The sequence below is a fragment of the Spodoptera frugiperda genome, chromosome 17 (assembly GCF_023101765.2).
Source record: "Spodoptera frugiperda isolate SF20-4 chromosome 17, AGI-APGP_CSIRO_Sfru_2.0, whole genome shotgun sequence".
Classification (NCBI taxonomy): domain Eukaryota; kingdom Metazoa; phylum Arthropoda; class Insecta; order Lepidoptera; family Noctuidae; genus Spodoptera; species Spodoptera frugiperda.
In genome coordinates, this window is record NC_064228.1 from 7,799,807 (window position 1) to 7,824,817 (window position 25,011).

At 41.9% G+C, this 25,011-nt stretch overlaps 2 protein-coding genes across 2 annotated transcripts; both read left to right on the top strand.

The window, feature by feature from the left end:
- The first annotated feature begins 1,391 nt into the window (after window positions 1-1,391).
- On the top strand, window positions 1,392-10,575 carry LOC118276955 (uncharacterized). Its single transcript, XM_035595594.2, has 2 exons — window positions 1,392-1,560; window positions 9,718-10,575. The coding sequence occupies exons 1-2, from the start codon at window positions 1,555-1,557 to the stop codon at window positions 10,519-10,521; spliced, it is 810 nt and encodes a 269-aa protein (XP_035451487.2). The 5' UTR covers window positions 1,392-1,554; the 3' UTR covers window positions 10,522-10,575.
- Window positions 10,576-11,957: 1,382 nt separating this feature from the next.
- LOC118276592 (uncharacterized) lies at window positions 11,958-24,910 on the top strand. Its single transcript, XM_050699675.1, has 13 exons — window positions 11,958-12,112; window positions 12,957-13,096; window positions 13,784-13,898; window positions 16,281-16,519; window positions 17,010-17,201; window positions 17,650-17,796; window positions 18,865-19,060; window positions 20,446-20,621; window positions 21,282-21,534; window positions 22,291-22,442; window positions 23,574-23,739; window positions 24,189-24,292; window positions 24,719-24,910. Exons 1-13 carry the CDS (start codon window positions 12,101-12,103, stop codon window positions 24,870-24,872), a joined length of 2,046 nt encoding a protein of 681 aa, XP_050555632.1. The 5' UTR covers window positions 11,958-12,100; the 3' UTR covers window positions 24,873-24,910.
- Window positions 24,911-25,011: the final 101 nt, after the last annotated feature.

Consider the following 25,011-nt stretch of genomic DNA (forward strand, 5'->3'; position numbering starts at 1 on the left):
GGCATCAACATTTCGACCGACGTCCATATCCGTGGCCATCTAGAGGATAAGGCTAAATTATCCTCGAAAAAGCTTGGTGTGCTCAACAGATCAAGGCAGTATTTCACTCCAGCCCATCGCCTGCTTCTATATAAGGCGCAGGTTCGGCCCCATATGGAATACTAGTCTCATCTATGGGCGGGGGCACCCCAGTACCAGGTTCATCCTCTGGACCGCGTTCAGCGGCGTGCGAATCGGATTGTTGAGTGGCAGGAAATTTAAAACCGACTTGACACTTTGGCAATGCGTAGAGATGTAGCTTCGTTGTACATTATATCGCCTATACCACGGGAAGTGCTCTGATTCATGTCTGTTCTCGCCGAAAAGTTCTCTATTATGAATGTATGTAATGTGTAGTATACATTAAATTAAAATACCTAAATAAGGGGGCGGCAAAATTGTCTTCCGCCCCGGGCGGCCGACACTCACGCTACGCCACTGGTCCGCAGCTCTGCATCAGTCATCAGCCTTACTGAGCGCCATCTGTGGTCTGATAGCTCTTTGAGGCACGCGCGGTACACGACGCGCCGTTACATAACATGCTATGTTGTAACATCTATGCATGTGTGCATGTACCTACCTATCATGACTTCAACTTTCTCTTTCATTTCTTGTTTTAAACGATTACTGCTTCGCTTGTTGAGTGGTCGAAAATGCGACTGCTAACCGACAGGCCTCGGGTTTCTTAAATAAAATGGCCAGGAATCTAGATATTTTTTGTTTTTGTACATACTTACTTAGCACAGAAATATTAAAAATGTATATTTATGAGTATTACCTAACTTCAAGTTTTTTTTTTTAAGGGAAGAAAATCATTCAATGGCTTCTCTAGCCTTGAACGAGGCGAGAGGGAGTGTCAGTCTCTTACTGACTAAAAACCACCCCGTTCCTACTCCTGCTTTTCGAGCCGGAGCCCCGATAAACCCGCTAGGTAGTCCGCAGCTCCGGAATAACTCCTCGCTTAGCTGGACAATTGGAGATTGCAGTTTACGCTGTGTTGTGAACTAACTGTATCCAAAGATGTCGACCAGAGTTATGTTGTATGAAAATTCTGTCAAAAATTGATCTTAATCTATGAATTAATCTGTTATTAATTTTGGCCGTAGGTCGTCTCTTACGACACCCTGAAAAACTACTTTTTTTTTTGAGGGAAGTAAATGATTTCATGTCTTCTCCCGCCTTGGGTTATGCGAAAGGGAGGGTCAGACTTTAAAAGTCTAAACACCACCCCATTCCTACTCCTGCTTCGAGTCGGAGCAACGTATAAATCGTAAACAGCCACAACATAATTAATAGATATAAAGTAATTTATCTAGCATCTTCTATACATATGTGTATATATGTATGTACATATAGACTGATATTGGTTACATCATTTTCCGTTAAAGTATTATAGTATAGTAGACAATGTCATGCCCCAATGGCCTTCTATACAACAACAAATCAGCCAGTTCGCTTTATACATTCGATATGAATGCCTGTGCGCAGCGGTAGTTGCAGAAATTGACAGTAAAAATGCACGTAAGTTTATAATACATACATATATTTTATTTTACGGGTATGTTTATGAAATAATAAATATTATATCTTGCTTATTTTCTAGTTGTAATTATTCGTGTCTACTAATATTTTAGTTGTGTATGTGTGAGTAAGCATGTGTTGGTGTTTTAATAACTCTTTAACGCATAAACTGCTGTACGTATTTAGATGAAATTTTACATAAAGTCAAAGCATTTATTTCAATCAATCCTAAATAAGGCACTTTTGAAACGTCAAATTGAATTGTCCGTCAGTCTGTCTGTCAGTGAAGCTAGGCGCATATGTAGATAGATTTTGGTTTGGGATAACACACTGGTTATTTTTATCTTTTATTCTGACGTATAAACCTGTTTTTGTATTGCTTCGTAATTATTGCATTTAAGATATGAAATGTACCTAACATTTAGGTAATAGGGATGATGACGGGGTATGAAAATTAAAAATGTATTTAGTCCGTTAGTTAGGTATTGAAATAATATTACACTCGTATTTTTTTATTTTGTCATATAAGATAACAATACTTAAATAAAACGAATCAAAGTTTAGAAGTGGGAGCAAATACGTCATTTCTACGTATCAGTGGCGTAGCGTGAGTTTCGGCCGCCCGGGGCGGAAGACAATTTTGCCGCCCCCTTATTTAGGTATTTTAATTTAATGTATACTACACATTACATACATTCATAATAGAGAACTTTTCGGCGAGAACAGTCATGAATCAGAGCACTCCCCGTGGTATAGGCAATATAATGTACAACGAAGCTACATCTCTACGCATTGTCAAAGTGTCAAGTCGGTTTTAAATTTCCTACCACTCAACAATCCGAATCGCACGTCGCTGAACGCGGTCCAGAGGATGAACCTGGTACTGGGGTGCCCCGCCCACAGATGAGACTAGTATTCCATATGGGGCCGAAACTGCGCCTTACGGCGATGGGCTGGAGTGAAATACTGCCTTGATCTGTTGAGCACACCAAGCTTTTTCGAGGATAATTTAGCCTTATCCTCTAGATGGCCACGGATATGGACGTCGCTCGAAATGTTGATGCCAAGTATCCCAATTCTAATACCGGGCTAAACACGCCGACCTGTGTCTTAGTAGGGTTAAACTGGAACAAATTAAGTTCACCCCAATCTGAGATTCTCCGCAAAGAAGTCTCGATTTCAGACACAAGTCTGTTTCAGTTCTCGATGACGTTTTCCCGAGAAATGTTAGCGCGGCCGGTATAATAGGTATCACCTGTACTGTCATCCGCATAACAATGAATGCTGCTGATTTGCAACATATCATTGATATGGAGGAGGAACAAGGTAGGTGATAGCACGCAGCCTTGAGGGACACCTGCGTTTACAGACAGAGAGTCGGAGCATTCCCCGTCGACAACGACCTTAATGCTTCTGTCTGCAAGGAAGCAGTAGACCCATTCGCACAATTTCTCGGGAAGACCATAGGAAGAAAGAAGCGCTTTATGCCAAACCCGGTCGAAGGCTTTCGCCACATCCAAGCTAACTACCAACGCTTCCCCCTTAGATTCGATCGCCTGTGCCCAACGGTATGTCAGGTAAACCAGAAGATCCCCAGCCCATCGACCTTTACGAAAACCGTATTGCTGATCACTGAGTAGCTGGTGATCCTCTAGGTACCGCAAGAGCGGGCAGTTAATAATGGATTCCATTATTTTCGAGAAGAGGGAAGTAATGGCTAATCGGTCTGTAGTTGAACGGATTTGTTCTATCGCCTTTTTAGGGTTCCGTAGCCAAATGGCAAAAAACGGAACCCTTATAGATTCGTCATGTCTGTCTGTCCGTCCGTCCGTCCGTCCGTCCGTATGTCACCTGGGCTCGCTGTCATCGCAGCGGTAAGTCCCCTCTTTGAGGAGTGGCTAGAGAGGCGCCACGGCGTCCTCACCTACCGCCTGACGCAGGTGCTTACCGGACATGGGAGTTTCGGTAGGTTCCTGTTCCTTATTGGGCGGGAGGAAACGCCCGGGTGTCATCACTGCGAGGACCGCCCGGAGGACACGGTAGAACATACGGTGGCGGTGTGCCCTGCGTGGGCTGAGCACCGCCAAGTCCTCAGGGATGTGGTCGGCGACGGCGACCTCTCGCGCCCGGCACTGGTTCAGGCCATGGTGCGGAGCGAGAGGGACTGGGATGCCGTCTCCTCTTTCTGCGAAGCAGTCATGCTAGCTAAAGAGGAGGCGGGGCTCGTGAGAGAACAAACCTCCTCACGCCCCAGCCGTCGCGAGAGACACTCCGGGCGTCGGGGATCGCGGGACGATCTCCGGCCACCGTAAGTGCGGGCCTGCGGGCGGCGAGTAAGGGTAGCTCACCGCCCGAACAGAACCAGACCCGTGCGTACGGCGCGTAGCGTTCCGCGCACGCCTCAAAGAGCCATCAGACCACCACAGATGGGGCCCAGTAGGGCTGATGCCTGATCCGGAGCTGCGGACTACCTAGCGGGTTTACCGGGGCTCCGGCTCGAAAAGCAGGAGAAGGAACGGGGTGGTTTTTAGTCAGTAAGAGTCTGACACTCCCTCTCGCTTCGCCCAAGGTGGGAGAAGTCATTGGATGATTTTCCCCCTCAAAAAAAAAAGCCATTTATTTCCGAAACTGTTGGGCCTACATAGTTGAAACTTTGAAGGTTGATGTATTTCGGTAACCGCTATTCGAATTTTGAATAAAAATTAATAAATTTAAAAATTAAAAGGGGGCACTCCATACATGGAACTGATTCAAAAAAAAATTTTTTCAGCTAACATATCCATAATGGGTGTCTATTGTTAGACGCTTCTAAAGTGGAAAAATTAGTGTCCCCCAACACTCAAACGGTTAAATTTGACAAAAAATGGTTTTAAGAACCTTAATGTCTTTTTTAAAGACCTATCCATAGACACCCATTATGGATATGTTAGCTGAAAAAAAAATTTTTTTTTGAATCAGTTCCATGTATGGAGTGCCCTCTAGTTTTAAGAACCTTAGAGGGGGCTCTAACTTTTTAAAATAAGTGAAGGAGAAAACAAAAATAAATATATGCTGTAGATTTCAATAGAAACTAACAACGAAAATTGGTTTGAACCAGATATCATTATTAGTTTTTAAGAAATAAAACATTTTCAAAAACCGCAAATATAACTTTGTCGTTCATGCAAACACTATGTAAAACCAAGTTATTTTACAACTTTTATATTATGTCATCTACTTGGTGTTACGGAATCCTTCATGGGTGAGTCCGACTCGCACTTGGCCAATTTTTGTTTAGGGATCGGATGGACCAAGGCCGTCTTCCATGATTTCGGGACTTAGAGTAAGCTTATTTTATTCGGTCCAAATATTTACAAAATATTTTTATTATTTATTGTTTAAAATTTGCCGCCCCCTAAAAAGTGCCGCCCGGGGCGGGCCGCCCCCGCCGCCCCCACTACGCTACGCCACTGCTACGTATTAAACAGACCTAGAGGTGACGTCACGCGATATTTCAAATCGATGTATCTTCGAATATATGTATTGTGTATAAAAAATACATACCTAATGTTTTAAAATAGTCTACAAGACGCAGATTAAAATAAAAATTAGTCATCTACCCTATTATCTAGAGAAAAAAAAGGTGTTACCTACATTCAACAATATGCACCTCAATGACCTCTGCCTGCCACATTAGGGACTAAAAAGGCGTAACGTTATTGTTATAGACCAAATCTATTTTTGTGACATAAAAAATAAATCTAGGTACACAGTTCAAATCGAACCTAAGCCTAAAACGCAGTGTGCCACGCTACGATACTGTAGATGCGTTTGGCTCCCACCAATCATATTCATTGGTACACATAGCTTAGCACTGGTGGAATCGGACTCACCTAAGCGATGTTTTTTTATATAAAAATATATTATGTGTTATGGATGATTTCTCTACTATCGGTACAATGCATAGGTACTCGAGCTGCGCATCTTTCTCGCACAGCTACATAGCTTAGTATCAGTGGAAACGGTCACATAATTTTACAGCTTAGCTATTTAGTCTTCGTAGCATAGCTACATAGCATATATCTCTCGTGAAAATGCATTCTGATACTAACGAAGTGGTTTCCATTTTGCATTCAAATCTGATAATTAATTTTATAGACCTAAGTATCGTCTAATGTAAATCTAAGTACTAGGAAATGCATACCGTAAAACATGGCAACTTTACCATATTTTGGAACAAAAATCGAAATATATTTTTAACCATAAGACGCATAGAAACCAAAACTATATATTTAGAATTGTAGTCTATCTGGCTCACTTTACTGTAATCGTCATTATATACAAACGCTTACTTTAGCCGTAGTAAAGAAAAAACAACATGGGTAAAGATACCAAATTTTTGGCAACTTTACCTACGCGCCGTATTCATCGTGTATTGCATATTAAAGAGTTGTTGAGGTACAGAGGGCTTCATCTAGGACCTCTTCGTATTATAATGCAAACAATATGAGGAAATCTATAAAGATAACGGCTACACAGACAGTAGGGATAGTTGCCACGGGTTTCATCGTAATTTACATACAAATAATTTGTTACGCTCGGGGTTGTCAAAAAATAAGATTTTTTTTTATGACATGTATATTTAAAAAAAAAATTATAAACCTTAAACCTCAAGTAAAAAAAAGCATAAATATCTGACAAAAATATTGTTCCCTTTTAAACTAAATTAAGTTCTAAAATTTTAAGTATTTATGTTTAAAATTGTAAAAAAGGCTACAAAATAATGTTTAATCTTTTGACTTTTTAATTTTTTGACTTCACTATCTCCATAGCTAATTTTAACATTACTTTCGTATACTTTTTTTATTGTCTAGCTCCGAGTTTTCTGCGGTTTTGTTTCATACGAGCCATTTTGGCTCTAAAACAAAAGGTATTATTAAATACATTATAACTTATCATCCAGGATATTCACTATTATGCTGGGAAATTTAGGTATTCGAAAATGGTTACATACACACAAACAAGGAAAAAAACATTTATTGCCAACCCTAACTGTAGGTAAAGTTGCCACAAAGCAGGCCGTGGCAACTTTACCTAACCTGTGTCAACATTACCGAAGCGATTATTTATCAATAAATTAAAGAAAAAGCAATTGCTGACATTACAACAGTAATCCAAACTATATTATACATACAAGATCAAAATTTCACTCACCTGTGACAAATAATTTAGGCTCTGTGAGCACAATTTAGGAACTACTAACTTTTAGCACATTTTCACGCACTACACTGTAACGGCCATTACTGGCATAATAGCAGTCTTATGTCTACGCAAAATATAGTAAATATTTCCTTTTAAAGTCTAAAAAATACTACTATTTCAAAACAGAATTCTAGTGGGTAGATTTTTAGATAAATGAGTTTATACCGAATACCTATAGTATGGTAAAGTTGCCAAGGGTCTGGTAAAGTTGCCATAGTTTACCGGTACCTTGTCTGTCAAGCCATTTAAAAACAAACATAAATTCATAGCCATTAGAGTTGATTTTAGAATAATTGCTCATTGAATAGGTACCTACAATCATGGTCATTTATTATTTTCATGGGACAATGAGTCATCTGCTTTTTGTAAATAAAGCTCGTTTTCCGAAATCACACATAATGTAGCGTATTTGCCCTTGAATATAAGTATGGTAAATATGTCAATTAAGTATATATAAATACTATAAAAAAAAATTGTCGCGGCTTTCCCCGTACCATCATCAACAGCCTATACGAGTCCACTGCTGACCAAAAGCCTCTTCTCGTATGAATAAGGTTTGAGCATTAATCACCACACTTGCTCAATGTGGGTTGGCGATTTCGAACTTATAATCAGAAAATTTAAGCCCAGGTTTCCTCACGATGATTTCCTTCACTGTTTACAGTGGTATCTAAACAATCTTAGTAAATACATATAACTCGGAAAAAGACAAAATCTTATTCAACTAGGAAGTTCAAATTCAGAAATCAAACCTGAGGCACTTTTACAACCACTCGACAAGCATAAAATTGTACATTAAAGCATTACAATCCAATTGTGACTAACAAAAGACATAACAGCACATCAATTTACAAACTTCCTATATTACGTTATCAACTTTACCTTTTTGTGATAAAGTCTAAAATCAATTGAAGGAATTAGCCAGTTGGGGTAGGTTGATATGCTGTCTATTGTACGGATAATGTATATGAATGACCTTTTAAATAATAATGGTATCCATTGTCAAATGTATTGTAAAATATACTTTAAAGTAACCACACGCCTGTTGTAGAATACATTCATTAATTAATTATTATGTTATCGGCTTACTCACGTAACTGTTTGACGAGGAACTCGACTAGTTTCAAGCCATACTAGAGGCTCATATTCATGAGCAGCATTCCGCGACACACGACGCGGCGATTGTCGCGCTGCTACTACGTTTGTGGCTTGAAACTAGTCGAGTTCCTCGTCAAACAGTTACGTGAGTCAGCCGATAACATAATAATTAATTTAGTAGGTATATCTCACGAAAGTTATAATAAAATAATAGAATACATTTTGTCACCACTTCTACTCTTCGCGCGGGTATCATTAAAACTGACCAAGGGACTGCTCATTTGACATAGATCTGGTTGCAGCACTCTCTAATTCACTTAAGCCTCTTAACAAATACCAGTTAGCGATTGTCTACGAAATCTGAACTCAAAACTGCGATCTTTAGCCCGACTGTCCATCGTGGATTTTTTTTGTAGTATAAGCCGGTAAACGAGCAGACGGATCACCTAATGGTTTTTTTTTTTTTTTTTTACATTCAATGGGTCGACGTTTGACCGCTATCTCACCTGATGGTAAGTGATGATGCGGCCTACGGTGGAGCACGTCTGCCCATAAGCAACCTATTCACTCGGGCCTTGAAGACACCCAGGTTATACCCATCAGGAAACACAGACTCCGGCAAGGAGTTCCACTCCCTAGCAGTTCGCACAAGGAAGCTTGAAGCGAAGCGCTTCGTGCGAGTTGGTGGGATATCTACCATGAAGCGGTGACGCCTCGCCGATTGTCTTGTGGTTCGATGATGAAAAGGACTAGGGGGAATCAAGTTGTGCAATTCCCCCGCACACTCTCCGAAATGTATCCGGTAAAAAACGGAAAGGCTTGCGACCTTGCGCCTGTGTTCAAGGCTTTGAAGCCGGGCCTCCACAAGCGCATCATCGTTGATGAGCTTCTTGGCACGCCTTTCAATGTGTTCGAGCGCATCTAGCTGGCATTTAGCCGAGCCGTCCCAAAGGTGAGAACAGTACTCCACACATGACCGAACCTGCGCTTGGTACAGGCTCAGCAGTTGTTTCGGTGTGAAGTACCGTCTCACCTTCGAGAGGATACCCAACTTCCTACCAGCCAGATGTGCCTTCGACTCTATATAAGAGCCGAAGTTTAGCGTTGGCGATAGAGTTACGCCAAGAAGCTCTAGATGATCCGATATTGGAACGGATACATTTCGGAAAGAAGGAGCCAGCGGAAATTGACTCCGTTTGGCAGAGAATAGACACGCCTGGGTTTTGGTAGCGTTGAACTTGACCAAGTTGGCGTCACCCCAATCGGAGACCGCCTTCAAGGACGAGTTCAACCGTTCGACCATGGATTCTCTTAGAGACTGGATCTGTGTTCCGCTAGTCCGCGCATCGGACACATACCTTTCAACAACTGTGCTGTCATCTGCATACCCAAAGATACCGGGCTTAAGCAGGTCGTTGATGTGCAGCAAAAAGAGCGTTGCTGAAAGTATGGTAAGCAAACGTCGCCGCCCATGGACACCCGAAACTCCTTAGGCGTTACGAGTGCGTTACCGACCTTTTGGGGGTTAGGAATTGAAGGGTTGTTGGGGAATCGGGGAATGGGAAGATTGGGAAGGAGGGTAATTGGGCCTCTGTTTCGCAAACGTTGTTTCTGTCATCTCCCTCTTTGAATGTTTCATGGGGAAAATTACTGTTTTAATAAATATACCTAAAATGCGTAATGCCTAAGTGGGTTTTTCCGGCATACCAACAAAGTAGAGGTTTCTACCGAATCCTACAATCCCTACGGGGCTTGTAGCACACGACACCATAAAAAAAAATTACACCATTCTAAAAAAAAACATTTTTTACTTTCCAGAAACTAATCTTCCTCTTCGCGGCCCTGCTATCGACGGCGTCCACAGAAAAGTGTTACGGCGTAGTATTCAATAGGAAATGCTATGAAATCGACATATTGAAAGAAGGCATCAACAACATCCACCAATTGGCATTGAATGATAATGATAACACACTATATTTCACCTTCGATCAAATCGCCAAGGAACCGATGAGAGGGCTCGCTTTTTTCAACCTTGACTCCAAAGCCACCGGCATCATAGAAGGAGTAAGAAATGCTTCAGGAGTTGCAGTAGACCAGAGAAGAAACAGGGTCTACGTCGGCGGAGCAGACGGTCTATTCTTCTTAAACGATAACAAAGTACCGGAACAGCTACCAGCTAAGGACAACATACTATATTTGTACTACAAAGATGTCATTTTCTTTGTTAACAAACGGAGAGAAGCATACAGATTTGATTATGGCGTTGTAAGCCCATTGCAAGAAGTCCAAGGAATAGCAGTAGATAAATTAATAGTAGACGATGAGTATAACATGTTTTTCTTACAAAATAGAAAACTGTTCAGAGTTAAATTGGGTACTAGAGCGATAAACACTCATGAGAGATATACAGTCGATGCAATAACCACGGATTTTAATTATAAACCATTTGTTAGTACAACCAATGGGCTTTATGTTTACAATAAGTATAAGTATGCTTTAGACAAAGTTTCAACAATAACTGATTTGAAAGAAATTGTGTTTAATCGTTTAGGTGAACCTATCTATGTAGTCGAGGATCATTTGGTTAAGTTAAAGAACCCTGTAACTTATTTACACGATTGATAAGATTGTTACGTCCGTGTTTTGAGCAATAATAGTTATTTATTTATTTATAAACATATTTGTTTCATTGCGCAATCTCCTTGCCCTTTTGAAGGGTCAATAACAATTCATTTAATCGTTTGTACAGGAAAAAATATTGATTGATAATGTCGTTATGTGTCAAATTCGTAATGATGTGTAATTTAGTATTGTGACTACATGGTAGTATTATAAATTAGGTACTTTACATGAAATAAATACATAAGTAGCTACGTGGCTTGAAAGACGATGTAGTGACAAGGATTGAAAAGGGAATGTTAAGATGGTTTGGACATGTAGAAAGGATGGATGAAAGCAGATTTACGAAAGAAATATACGAGGCGTATGTGAATGGGGCCGTCGCTAGAGGGCGCCCTAGACAGACATATAGAGACCAGATTGGCGATATATTAAAGAAGGGCCAAATTAAAGGTACCTTTAACCGAGCATGCATGAAAAGACTGATGACTATTGATGAAGCGAAAGAGATGTGTAAGAATCGTAGCGATTAGCGTTCCATTGTCTCTTCATACCCCCATGGGAGACAGGCGTGAGGTTATGTATGTAGCTACGTATTATTTGCTTATTTTCAGCTCAGTAGTTAGGAGCCTATGTCCAGCAATAGACGAAACAGGATTGATGATGATGAAACTGTTACAAATGTTTTTGAACATTACTTACTACTTATCTTTTTTTTTAAACGTTGCACCACACTAGGCTTTTCTCCTGTGTAGTAGTTGCATTTACAAACATACAAGATCACCACACGATATCCAGCCTGAAACAAGCATTTATGGATCACACAAAGTGTTGTTCCGTGTGGGAATCGGACCTGCTACACGTTGTGCGGCAGTCGGTTGCCCAGCCACCGCGCCAACCAAGCAGTCATGTAATACGAGCACACCTTGAGTTAAGTCTTAGTTTTTTTTTGTAATGTTGTGTGTGTGTGTGTGTCACTCTGTACTGTTCTAATTCGTCTGGGGTAGTGCAAATCCGCGTATCTAGCATTGGATAATTCCGTGTATCTGACAAATGTAGCCAAATTTCAATTCCAAGTAAGATCCCGATTGGCACCCTTTTTCCTGACGTGACTCTATGGTAAAAATAGAAAGAAAACATTCATTTTTAATACTAAGTAAAAATAAGGCCCTTAAAATAACGATATTATAGTTACCTGCTCCTGTAAAATTTGATCAAATGCAGATACGCGTTTACTTATGGAAGATTCGCGGATTTGCACTATCCCATTACCGACACGATGCATTCGCGCTAGTTGCACCTCTTTCGCAAATATCCTCTTCCATAAAAGACATTTTAATATGAATTTTCATGTTTTTGATCTATGGTATTTCAATGGCTCCCTTGTCATTTATGGCAAGATGCCAAAAGCATGGTTTTCGATGACTTTGATGCGTAGGTACAAACATGGAGAAGCCCCATTGTTCATATGACAATATTATTTGAGGAAAACTCGTGACAAAAGAATTCTTTGAAGATTTTACTTTGTACAAACTGTTCAGATTAATTCTTGTATTGGAAAAGATAAGATTTTGCCGCAAAGATGTTTATAAGAGTAAGTGCATTTTATTACAAACAATTTTGTATGAACATAACATCACGGTAAACTACTCTTTACAAGAGGTGCAGATTGCTTATTTTTGAGAGACATTCATCAAGTGACTCTTCCCGTCCCGGGTAAAGCGAGAGGGAGTGTCAGACTCTTACTGACTAAAAACCACCCCGTTCCTATTCCTGCTTCAATCCAGGGCTCCGTAACCCTCTAGGTCATCCGCTAAGTGCTAGGTAAAGAAACACTGAAATTAATTTAGAAGCAACATTATATGTTTGTTTATTTGTTTATGCCACGAAGGTGGCATTGAGCACGGTGGCATACGGTCTTACTTACCATCAGGGTAAGTGATTACTGTGGCCTACGAATGCATGCAACACTAGTATACAACTAATACAGTATGCTTGAAATCTAGATAAAAAAAAAATATATTCAAAGTAAAATGGCAGAACGCTGCAGTTTTCTTCACCCAATGCTATGCTTTAGAATTCACTGGAAGCCAGAACTTCAGAAAAATTCTATAACCTTACAATAGTTCTAGGTTTAAGTAAAATGATTTTTTCTGGAGGGAAATTATCCAGTGACTTGGGCCTGGTGAGAGGGGAGTGTCTGATACTTACTGACTAAAAACCTCACCGTTCCTATTCCTGCTCTTCGAGCCGGAGCCCCGGTTAACCTGAGGGAGAGAGAGGGACGGAGCTATACAACCTACATAGCTCCGTCCCTCTTGCACTGATCAGTGATCGACCATTCTGACACTATTGTAATAGCAGACTAAGGCCCCTGCTAGGTAGTTCGCAGCTCATAATAAAATGCTTACGCTTTCTTCTATGGTCCAAAATTCCAGTTGTCCAAAATGTTACCATTGATCTGGCGCATCAGACGGCCGATGTTGGTCGTTCTACTGGTGATGTGCATCAGTCCAATCATCTTCTTCAGTATAGACCAAGCTAAAGATGTGATTAAAGATGAAAGGGACACTGGCAAGTATGTGATTTGTTTTTTTTTTTATGAAACAAGCCGGTAATCGAGCAGACGTATTACCTGATGGTAAGCAATCGCCGCCGCCCATGGACACTTAAAACACCAGAGGCGTTACAAGTGCGTTGCCGGCTTTTTGGGAGTTAGGAATTTAAGGGATTGGGAAGGGGAGAATTGGGCCTCCTGGTGATCATTTTGGTCTAGTGTTCTCTATATTGAAACACAACACAAGCGTTGTTTCACGTCAAATTTCTGTGAAGCCGTGGTGTCACTCCGGTCGAGCCGGCCCATTCATGCCGAAGCATGGCTCTCCCATACATACATAGGTTAGTGAAATCGAAAATGTCGTTAAGCGTCACCTATCTCAGTTTAGTAGCACGGATCTTTAAAATTAAAGAGCCCGGTATATGGTAATAAGCTCAGTCCTATTACGATGGAAGTTATATCGCTGACTATTTTGAAAGGTGCATGTAACAATCTTTCAATAAGTTATTTTTATGTGCCTTTTTTTGCAGGGGGAAAATATCCAATGACTTCTCCCGCCTTAGGCGAGGCGAGAGGGAGTGTCAGACTCTTACTGACTAAAAACCACCCCGTTCCTTCTCCTGCTTTTCGAGCCGGAGCCCCGGTAAACCCGCTACTTAGGTAGTCCGCAGCTCAACTACATAATGTTAATGTTATTTCTTCTTACAGACTGCGTGAAAAAGGTAAAGTAAAGGAGACAATGTTTGGTTTTAAAAAGGGTTTAAAGCTAACTTTCAAGAAAGGTTGCAAGATTCCACAGGTGGATCCTTTTTCACCGGGAATGGTAAGCAGTAACGTTGTGAAACGCCCATGGATACAAATGCAAAGGTACCAGATTGGCTTTACAATGTCATGTAAGTAATGACGAAAATTTTAACTCAATTAGACAAATAAAAGTACGGTTTACTTATTTGCACTATTCGAGGAATACTCTACTAGTTTCAAGTCATACCGGGACTCTTATTCATGCATCGCCACGATGACGGTCTTAATCAGGCGCTTGGACAGCTCGGCAAAGTCTGAGCCAAAACGCCACCTACTGTCTAGTATGAGGCCTAGGTACTTCATCTGGGACTTCAAAGCAATCTTGGCGCTATCCACAAAGACTTCTGAGCTGTTCTTGAATAGTTTACATGAGCTAAGCCGTGTCTCACGATAGGTTAGTAAAGAAATCGGAAATGTAGTCAATTAGCAGTCACCTTTGTAAAAATACTTGTACCTTCGCTTTTTAGACATCTAGAGTGATGAGGGGCTGTATGATCATCGTCATTAACCCGTTTTCGTGTATGAATAGCAATAGGATATTTCAATAACACGCCACTTAACTCGATCTTCAGGATGACATTACAGCTGATATATCGTCAATCCACATAGCTGAACGACTATGTATAGTTAATTCAGTTGCCAGTATTAAGCATGAAATGAATCGTAAAACGGACGGTAGGTTACGGCTTAGTGAACGAACGGGGGCTGCTCTAAAGCGGCTCCTACCCAACCTTGGGGGACCAAACGCCTCCTGCCGGAGGTTGTACGCGGGGATTGTGCGGTCCATGGCCCTCTATGGGGCCCCGGTGTGGGCACCAAATTTAAGGCGACGACCAGCTCGCGCGCTGGTTTCATCCCAGAGGGTCATGGCCATTCGGATGATCCGTGGGTACCGCACGATCTCCGGGGAGGCGGCTAACCTCCTTGCCGGATTACCGCCGTGGGATCTGGAGGCGAAAGTGCTCGCGGACGTATATAGGTTACGTGCGGAGGCGCATCGCCGGGGCGAAACTCCGCTGCCGCGTCAGATCAGTGCGTGGCGGGATGAGCTCCGGCGGGATCTCATGGCGGAATGGAAGCAACGACTGTCGCAACCGAGGGCTGGGCTCGCTGTTATAGCAGCGGTAAGTCCCCTCTTTGAGGAGTGGCTAGAGAGGCGTCACGGCGTCCTCACCTACCGCCTGACGCAGGTGCTTACCGGACACGGAAGTTTCGGTAGGTACCTGTTTCGGATTCGGCGGGAGGAAACGCCCGGGTGTCGGCATTGCGTGGATCACCCGGAGGACACGGTGGAGCATACAGTAGCGGTGTGCCCTGCATGGGCTGAGCACCGCCGTGTCCTCAGGGATGTGATCAGTGACGGTGACCTCTCGCATCCTGCTCTAGTTCAGGCCATGGTGCGGAGCGAGGGGGAATGGGACGCCGTCTCCTTCTTCTGCGAAGCAGTCATGCTAGCTAAGGAGGAGGCGGAGCGCGTGAGGGAACGATCCTCCTCACGCCCCAGCCGCTGCAGAAGACACTCCAGGCGTCGGGGATCGCGTGACGATCTCCGGCCACCGTAAATGCGGGTCTGCGGACGGCGAGTAAGGGTAGCTCGCCGCCCGACCACAACCAGACCCGTGCGTACGGCGCGTCGCGTTCCGCGCGCGCCTCAAAGAGCCAGACCACCACAGATGGGGCCCAGTTGGGCTGATGCCTGATCCGGAGCTGCGGACAACGTAAAAGGTTACCGGGGCTCCGGCTCAAAGCAGGAGAAGGAACGGGGTGGTTTTTAGTCAGTAAGAGTCTGACACTCCCTCCCGCCTCACCCAAGGCGGGAGAAGTCATTGGATGATTTTCCCCCCTCAAAAAAAAAAAAAAAAAGGTTACGGCTTAGTAGGACCATTTTGTAAGCAGGGAAAATTATCCAATCCCATTTTGGGTGAAGAGAAAGGGAGTGTCAGACTGTTACTAACTAAAAACCATCCCGTTCCTACTCCTGCTAAGAGCCAGAGCTCTAAAAACCCGCTAGGTCTTCCATAGCCTCGGTCACTTGCAAAGTCGTCCGCAGCCATGGCGTCAGATACATAGTGTGATCTGAACTTTCTAGTAGTGATATTATACATATATTTAGGATACTTGTTTAAAGTCTCGGCTCCAAGGCCGGATGTAATGTACTATACGGGCCTAAGCCAAGTAAAGCACATGTTATTATGTTATAGTTGGTCTAGATGTTCAATGGTTTGAATGGGTGGTGGTGCTGATGGTGGTGAAATGTCATTTTCATCAATCTGCATGAATTTTCTCACTATTCGGCATGTATTCAGAATTGCGGCTTTCTGTAAATTGATATAGGTAGTGTCTCTGATGATTAGTAGTTTTAGGCTGTGATGAAGATGTTTCGGTATAACTCCAGTTGTAGATAGTACAATCGGTACAATTATACATAGTATTATTGATTTTTCAGAAATCTGAATGCCGTCTCGTAAAGGATGTCCTGAAAGACGTAAGAGACGTGACCTGTGATTACAGTAACATAAACTATGTGAACCACAGGAACTATTACTACAGTTATCTTAAAAGTGTAAATGGGGAAGAGCCAGTGACCCTCGATCAAAGTGACCATGTCAAAGTAGAGTGTACGGGCAGAGATCTGCGTTTGTATGTATTGAAATCCTCATATAATTTTCTTAAGGGAGCTGATTCCTTCAATCATTTCTTTAGTCAGTCGGTAAACGAGCAGACGGATCACCTGGTGGTAAGCAATCGCTGCCGCCCATGTACATCCAAAATACCAGAGGCGTTACAAGTGCGTTGCCGGCTTTTTGGGAATTTAAGGGTTGTTGTTCGGGAATCGGGGATGGGGAAGATTGGGAAGGGGGGAATTGGGCCTCCGGTAACCTCACTCACACAACGAAACACAGCGCAAGCGTTGTTTCACGTCGGTTTTCTGTGAGGCCGTGGTATCACTCCGGTCGAGCCGGCACGAATGGGCATTCGTGCAGAAGCATGGCTCTCCCACATAGAGAGATTTTCTAATCGTTATCACCTGGGCAATTTCCCATTACATTATATTTTAGCTAGACCAAACATTATGACACCGATGAAACCATTGAATGCTCATGCCTATTATTTTTCTTTTTCTACCAAGTCCTAATGTAAGCGTCCACTGGAGAGGTGTGAAGACTGGCTTTCGGAATATAACGTTGGGACCAGACGACAAGCATCCCTACAACGTACTAATTATTTGCCTAGAATCCGTCTCTCACGCCGGATTTATAAGAAATATGAAGAAAAGTTACAAATATATCACTGAACAGATGAAAGCTACGATTTTGAATGGGTGAGTCGGTAGTAGACATAAGAAAACAATATCCTAGTTTCCCCTCATCATTTTATACATGTACATAATTTTTTTCTGTGTCCACGATAAACAGGTTTTTTTGGGTTTTGATTTTCACCATTAAATACAAGAAAAATAAAAGTCAAAGCATTTATATCAATTAATCCTAAATTAGGCACTTTTGAAACGTCATATTGAATTGTCCGTCAGTCTGTCTATCAGTGAAGCTAGGTGCTCGTTCCACGTATACTTATCGCTTCGGATATACCACCGACGACAGCTCATTCCAAAGTTTTGCTGTGCGAGGCAGAAAGTTGCGCGAAAAGCGCACAGTTGTGGCCTGCCAACCATCTATATGGTGGGGATGGAAGTGCTGTCGTGTAGGTCGATGGCGAAAAGAAGCGGCAGGTATAAGACCAAATAAATCCTCTATTTTTGTATATTTCAGTTACAATATTGTAGGCGATGGTACGACTGGATCTCTTTATCCCCTACTCGCAGGCAAAACCGAGTCTGACTTAAAAGACCCAAATGACATTGGAATATTACCTGACAACCCCAATGACCTTATTTTTAACCAGCTAAAAGTGCATGGGTGAGTTTTAATAACAAGCAACGTTACGCCTTTCATCCCCGAAGGGGCAGAGGTGCTCATTACGACACGTAATGCCGCTATACAATGTATACCCACTTTTCACCATTTTGTGTTATAAGTCCCATGTAATGGGGGGTGAGCCTATTGCTATACACTGGACACAATTCCAGACTCCGCTACTACTGAGAAATTTTTGAAAAACCGAAAACATCCCAGTAATATTTTGCCCGACCCGGGAATCGAACCCAAAACCCCTTGTTCGGCAGTCGCACTTGCGACCAGTCGACCAACGAGGCGGTTTCAATAATAGTTTGTAAAAAATAACTGGTTTCTCCACGAAAAAGTTTTATTATAATATCCACGCAGCCAGAGATAAAGGTCGCAATTTAAAAGGTTCAGGTTTATCAGAGAGTAGTGCAGCCTGGCATCATCATTTGTAGTTTCTTCGTCAGCTCCTACGAGAAACCGTAGAATAAAGGGGCGGGGGACATGTCAGCTTCCGTGCACCTGCAACACCAGAGGCATCACGAATCACGATACAATATGTCCAAAAGGAAAGAAGGACTGCCGACAGAAAAATATTAAAGTGCGTCCCCGAAGGGTAGGCCATACCTATTATTGGAAGACAGTAAACAGCTTACGCATGTATACCTATTTAGTATTTTAGTTTTAAGTAAAATTTCCGTGGTGCTTGGCGACGGCTTTCCCATGCCCTTTTGTGCCTTAAGGCTTAAGTCATTCTGTCTCCTGCATTAAATTCACCGAGGACATGGAAACTATCGTTTTCTTTTTCTTCTCCTCTAATAACATCCTGATTGTTTTGGTTGCGATCCAAGACAGTCATTCATGTCCCAACTTCACGGTGTTTTCATGTTTGTATCTCTGTAGATCCTGGACCAGGAGTTCGGTATGGGAGGTTGTGGCGGGCTTGTTCAAAAAATATTAAAAGCAAAAACTGGACTTTGGCAGACATAAAGACTTATGGTATAGGATTATACGCAGCCAGAATATCACCACGAACATAACTTTCACCTATCACGTTATTTCTCATGGTCACCTCTTTTTCAGGTTCCGAACGGCATACTTCGATGATATGGGCCTGGTGACTACTCCATACCAGTTCAAGTTTCCAAGCCCACCAGCTGACCATTACCTCCGCCCCTATTCCTTGGCCCGTCGCAATGGGAAGCCACAACGCTCTCTCTCCCACCACTGCATAGAATCTGCACCTCAATACCAGATGATATTGAATTTAGTGAAAGATGTTCGTATTATTATTTCTAGATATATTTCTTTGATCTTTGATAGGGGTTGCAAACGCGATTGCCAAGTAAAGAAGCTTTAGTTTGGTCACTATGCGACGAAACGCCCTGAATATGTGATTAAAAAACAAATTGTTTGTCTGTCTGTATGTTCTTGCATCACGCAAAAATTACTGGTGTTAATTACGATGATACTTTAATAACCTGGGCATAACACTAGATACTTATTATCCCAAAAAAGTATCACTTCTAACCCGTTAAGGCTGAGTTACATCTAATTTTATCGACAAAAAAAATAATCTGGGGGTTGAACCCCTAATTGAAAATATTGAAAAATATGATAAGAATAATTCACAAATGATTTTTTTTTCTCACCAAAACATTATCAAACTGAAAAAAGTAATGAATTAGTTAGCCAAGGTTATTAGCTACCGTTGGTCGCTTTTTTTTTTGTTTCTACGACGCATACAACCTTTGATATCAAAAAAAGTAAAAAAAATAAATTAAAATAGCCTACTCGACCCCTTCGACCCCCGACTTTTGACGATAAAATTAGATGTAGTATTCAGCCTTAACGGGTTAGAAGTCTCGCCCCTATCACATTGTATATGTACAGTAAAAAACAAACTTAACTGTGCGGCTCAATCCGTAGAAACCACTACTGTAACAAACGCAAATATAAGTTTGTCGAATGGTTAGGTTACCCGCAACGGACCCCAGTTAATATGGAATGCACTTTTGTATCGAAAAAATCCCGGTCGGATTCCTCATTTACTATAGAATCAAATCGGGTGTAGGAATATTTACTTAGTTTAAGATGTTGGATAATATGATGGAATGCACTTTTGTGTCAAAAAAATCCCATGATTTCGTATTCAAGAAATTTACTGTATTTAATTATAGAATTCTTCTGCATTTTATAGATTAGTTTCGCATTCCCGAATTTTCTGAAATCCTGGGATTTATATTGCAAAAAAATATGTTTTAAGAAGCCGCTTCCAAAATTTTCTAACCAAAAATGAACTTTAGGCAAATATGCATCCGAATATCCGATCACTAGTTATAAGGTAGTGCAATGAAACAAACCAGTTTCAATTCTCCCATCCAGTCTATTTCATAACAGTCTTCTTCCAAATTAATTACTATGTTATCAGCTTAGTCGCGTAATTGTTTGACGAGGAACTCGACTAGTTTCAAGCCATGCTAGAGGCTCATAGTACGCACCGGATAGTACGCGTGATTCACGCATGCGCGCGAAACTACCAGTCGGATTACAATGAATCTTGGTATTCCACGCGGACGAAGTCACGGGTAGAAGCTAGTTAACAATAAAACAAACCAGTTTCACTCTTCCAATCCAGTCTATTTCATAACAGTATTCTTCCAGTGTTTAGAGCTAGATGGAAAGAAGGTCATATTCAGTTTAATAGATGACCTGTCGTATGAGAATTTCACGTTCGTTCCATCAGCTGATGACAGTTTGCTGGATTTCCTTAAGATGATGACGGCAAAGAAGATGCTAGAAGACACTATGTTGATAGTTATGGGAGACCATGGACCTAGGTAAGGATGGCAAGAATGTATACTTCTGGAACTAAAAGGATATCCAGGGGCGTAGCAATCGAAACAATGTAACCAAGAATTGTATTGTGAATCTGATTGAAAAAGAGTAACCTATGGAGTTTCTTGCTCGTTCTTCTCCATAGGAATCTACACTTTGGAACGAGCAAATAGTTTCACTAGAGGACTGACCGACAGACAGACGTTATTAATATTATTATATTTGCTTTGACGTTCAAAAGTGCCTTCCTGGTCTATTTGAAATAAATGATTTTGACTTTGACTTTGACTTTGTAGCTAGCGCCGTATCTGCCGTATCAATTATACGGTGTCTCAACGCCACGGGGTCCCCAAACATGGGCTAGCTGTTATAGCAGCGGTAAATTCCCTCTTTGAGTGGCTTGAGAGACCTCACCTACCGCCTGACTATATTGGAATCCTCAAAATCATAATGGCACTACTCGGCAAGCCTGTACCCTTAGCATGAATTTCAGAGAAGAGAGCGCGTTCGGCGCTCTGATTGGTTGGTTTATTTAAGCCGGCCAATCAGAACCGAACCGAACCGAACGCGCTCTCGTTTCGATAACTTTAACCTTAAAGCGTACTGGTACTAAGAGTACAGTTCTTTCTTGTCAAAAACCATTTTCTTTTTCTCTATTCCAGGTACACGCCAACCAGGAGCTCTCACCAGGGTATGTTAGAAGAAAGACTTCCCTTCATGTCTTTGATGCTGCCTCACAAACTGGTAAAAGCTAGACCATCCGCTTTGAAGGCTTTAGTTGGCAACAAGGATGTATTGACGACACCTTTTGACATTTATGTAACGATCCTAGACGTATTAGGAGTTGAAGAAGATTATCCGCCAATTGTAGTGGAAGGGTATGACTATCCAAGAGGATGGAACCTGTTAACACCGGTAAGTCTTAAAGGCTAGAGTGAATAGGTTACTTTTAGGTAAGCGTTGTTGATCTTCGACCACATCATCGCTTCCCATCAGGTGAGATAATGGTCAAACGCGAGCCTATCAGCAATAAAAACAGAAATAGTTTTCTTCGTTTGCTTAAGACTAAATCATGTTCAACGGTGTAGTGCATGTATCGAGGAAGGCTATAGGCTATATAACATCACGCTATGACCAATAGGAGCCAAGCAGGGCGGGTGAAACCGCGCGGAAGCAGCTAGTCAGCAATAAAAAAAAGAATAGTTTTCCTCTTTTGCTTAGGACTTAATTATATTCAACGGCATACTCACGTAACTGTTTGACGAGGAACTCGACTAGTTTCAAGCCATGCTAGGGGCTCATATGAACTGAATTGCGTGACATACGACGCGGCGAACGTAGCATAGCCGATTAGCTCTCTGATTGGTTGGTTCATTGGTGCAACCCATTAAGAGCGCCGAGGTAACGTTTCGATCTCGTTAATCGTAAAACTGACTCGTACTAAGCCCTTTGAATACCTTTTTAAAGCGGGGAAAATCATCTGTTGCCTTTTCCCGCCTTGGGTGAGGCAAGAAGGAGTATCAGAGTCTTAACAATCTTCTTACCGACTAAAAACCACCCCGTTCCTACTCCTGCTTTTCGAGCAGGAGCCCCGGTAAACCCGCTAGGCAGTCCGCAGCTCCGGATCACCTCTGATTACCTTACAGCTTATTGTCGTGTTTCGACCTTCAGGTTTCAAAGAAACGTTCATGTGGTGAGGCAGGTATCATGCCTCACTGGTGCACATGTGGGACTTGGACCAACGTGTCCAAAACGGATCCATTCTACCATCAAGTGCCACATAATCTTGCAGAGTTTATTAACAGCATGAGTGATGAAGAACGGTGAGATTATCAGTCTTACTTGACACATTAAAATAAATGCGAACGTTTTTTTTTTTTATGAAACACGCCGGTAATCGAGCATACGTATTACCTGATGGTAAGCAATCGCCGTCGCCCATGGACACTTGAAACACCAGAGGCGTTACAAGTGCGTTGCCGGCTTTTTGGGAGTTAGGAATCCAAGGGTTGTTGTTTGGAAATCGGGGATGGGGAAGATTGGGAAGGGGGGAATTGGGCCTCCGGTAACCTCACTCACACAACGAAACACAACGCAAGCGTAGTTTCACGTCGGTTTTATGTGAGGCCGTGGTATCACTCCGGTCGAGCCATTCGTGCTGAAGCATGGCTCTCCCACATTTACATGTTATGTTATTTATACGTTTGTGTGTATGTTTGTTACTTAATCACGTCATAATGACTGAAAGGAGCGGGATGAAATTTGGAACGGGGGTAGGTAATGGTCTGAAATAACACATAGGCTTGTTATACCACGGGAACCCGGGCGAAGCCGCTGGTAAACCGTAGTATTTTATACAGGGTGCAACAAAAGAGTGGCATTTTTTTTCTTAGTTGGCAAAAATCATCATTTTTCAGTGGGAGACCATGAGCCTTCTCTGCAGAAGAGGGGTTTGCTACTTTGCCAATTTTCACACGTGATAGGCGGATTGGAGATTTTTTTCATGGAATAGGTGGCAAATGAGCGGACGAGGCACCTGATGGTAAGCGATCAGCGCCGCCCATGGACATCTGCAACACCAGAGATTAGTTCAAAAGAGGCTCAGTTTTATCAGAACGCTGCTGCTCGGTCTCTGTTAAATATATGTAATCCCTTAACACTTGGCTGGCAACTTTGACACGACATGGTGGATGTTACATCTTTCATCTTCAATACACATTACGTATTATATACTATTTTGTAAAACTGTTTGTTGGAACGCGCTAATCTCCAGAACTACTGGTCCGATTTGAATAATTATTTTTGTGTTAGATAATGCATTTATTAAAGAAGACTATAATTATAGTCTTCTTTTCTTGATAAATATAGTAATTACAGACTCTATTGACTGTATAGTCAAAGTAGCTAGTCATTTATAACATTTACTTACAACATGTTTTTTTTTTATATTTCAGATCCCAATGCATACCAAGGTATCTAAAAACTACAGAATGGGTGGTGCATCAGACTGCAGAAGATTATCAGTCCAAACTGTATAATTATTTCCAGAAAAAGCAGTTGGTTGTAAACCAGGCGTATCGTGGTGATGTCACGTCTCTGGACGACTATTATCAAATGAGGGTAAAATGCCACTTCTTTAATTATTATGTTATCGGCTTACTCACGTAACGGTTTGACGAGGAACTCGACTAGTTTCAAGTCTTGCTAGAGGCTCATATTCATGAGCAGCGTTCCGCGACACACGACGCGGCGATTGTCGCGCTGCTACTGTCGCCGCGTCGAGTAACATAATAATTAATTTAGTATGTCCCACAAAAGTTACAATAAAATTAAAGCAACTTCTTTTTAAGCCGGCTCCACCGTAGTGATAAATACCACGGCCTCACCGAAAACCGACGTGAAACAACGCTTGCGTTGTGTTTCATTGTGTGAGTGAGGTTACCGAGGTCCAATTCTCCCCTTCCCAATCTTCCAAATCCCCGATTTCCAAACGATCCTTAAATTCCTAACCCCCAAAAGGGGGGTTGGGATGAAGATTGAGGATCAACATATGCTTTAATTCGTTCCAGATTGTGATGGATCCTGGCCACGCCATATACGAAGGCACTATGATCTATATTCCTGGCAAAGATTTCTTCATGATTACTGAGAGAGACGTGTCTAGAGTAAACGCGTAAGTTAACATCTTACTAAGTTATTATATATTTTTTTTAAAGTTGCCCCACATTAGGATTATCTCCTGTGTCGTGGGTGCGTTTACAAACATACAAGTTCACATACACATGACACCCAGACCCGGAACAACAATTTGTGGATCACACAAAGAGTTGCTCCGTGCGGGAATCGAACCCGCGACACGCTGCACGACAGCCACCGCACCAACCGTGCAGTCAAAATAAATATAAATGCGAACTTTATACGCATAGTTATACGTATAATTTTTCTAAAAGAGCAAGCATGTAGTTTTTTGCTCGATCTCTCCATTCAAAGCTACACTTTGGAACCTTCACTGACAGACAGACTGACTGACGGATTAATTGAAATAAAACATTTATAATGACTTTATGCTTTGATTTGAATTAACTTTGGTTTGTTTCAGATATGGTGATGAGTCAAGCTGCATCAGTGAGACCCATCCTCATTTAATTAAATATTGCTATTGCAATAATTCGGCCCATAGTAATAATCAAATTCATAAAAAAATAAAAAAACCTAAATACAGCGATGATTTGTTCAGATTTAGTTTCTTGTGAGAAATGGCTAAAAGTATGGTCAAAGGTAAGCGTCCATAGGCCCACATCGTACGCGTCGCACGCATCGTACGCATTCCGTATGACGTCATCAGTATACGCATCGCATGTACGCATTGCCGATGATGCGGTCCGTACGATG

Bases quoted from the DNA above. Each gene is read 5' to 3' on its own strand.
- LOC118276592 (XM_050699675.1), top strand. The intron at 17,797-18,864 runs GTGAGTTTTAAT...CCTCTTTTTCAG, and splicing joins AACCAGCTAAAAGTGCATGG to GTTCCGAACGGCATACTTCG. The intron at 24,293-24,718 runs GTAAGTTAACAT...GGTTTGTTTCAG, and splicing joins GACGTGTCTAGAGTAAACGC to ATATGGTGATGAGTCAAGCT.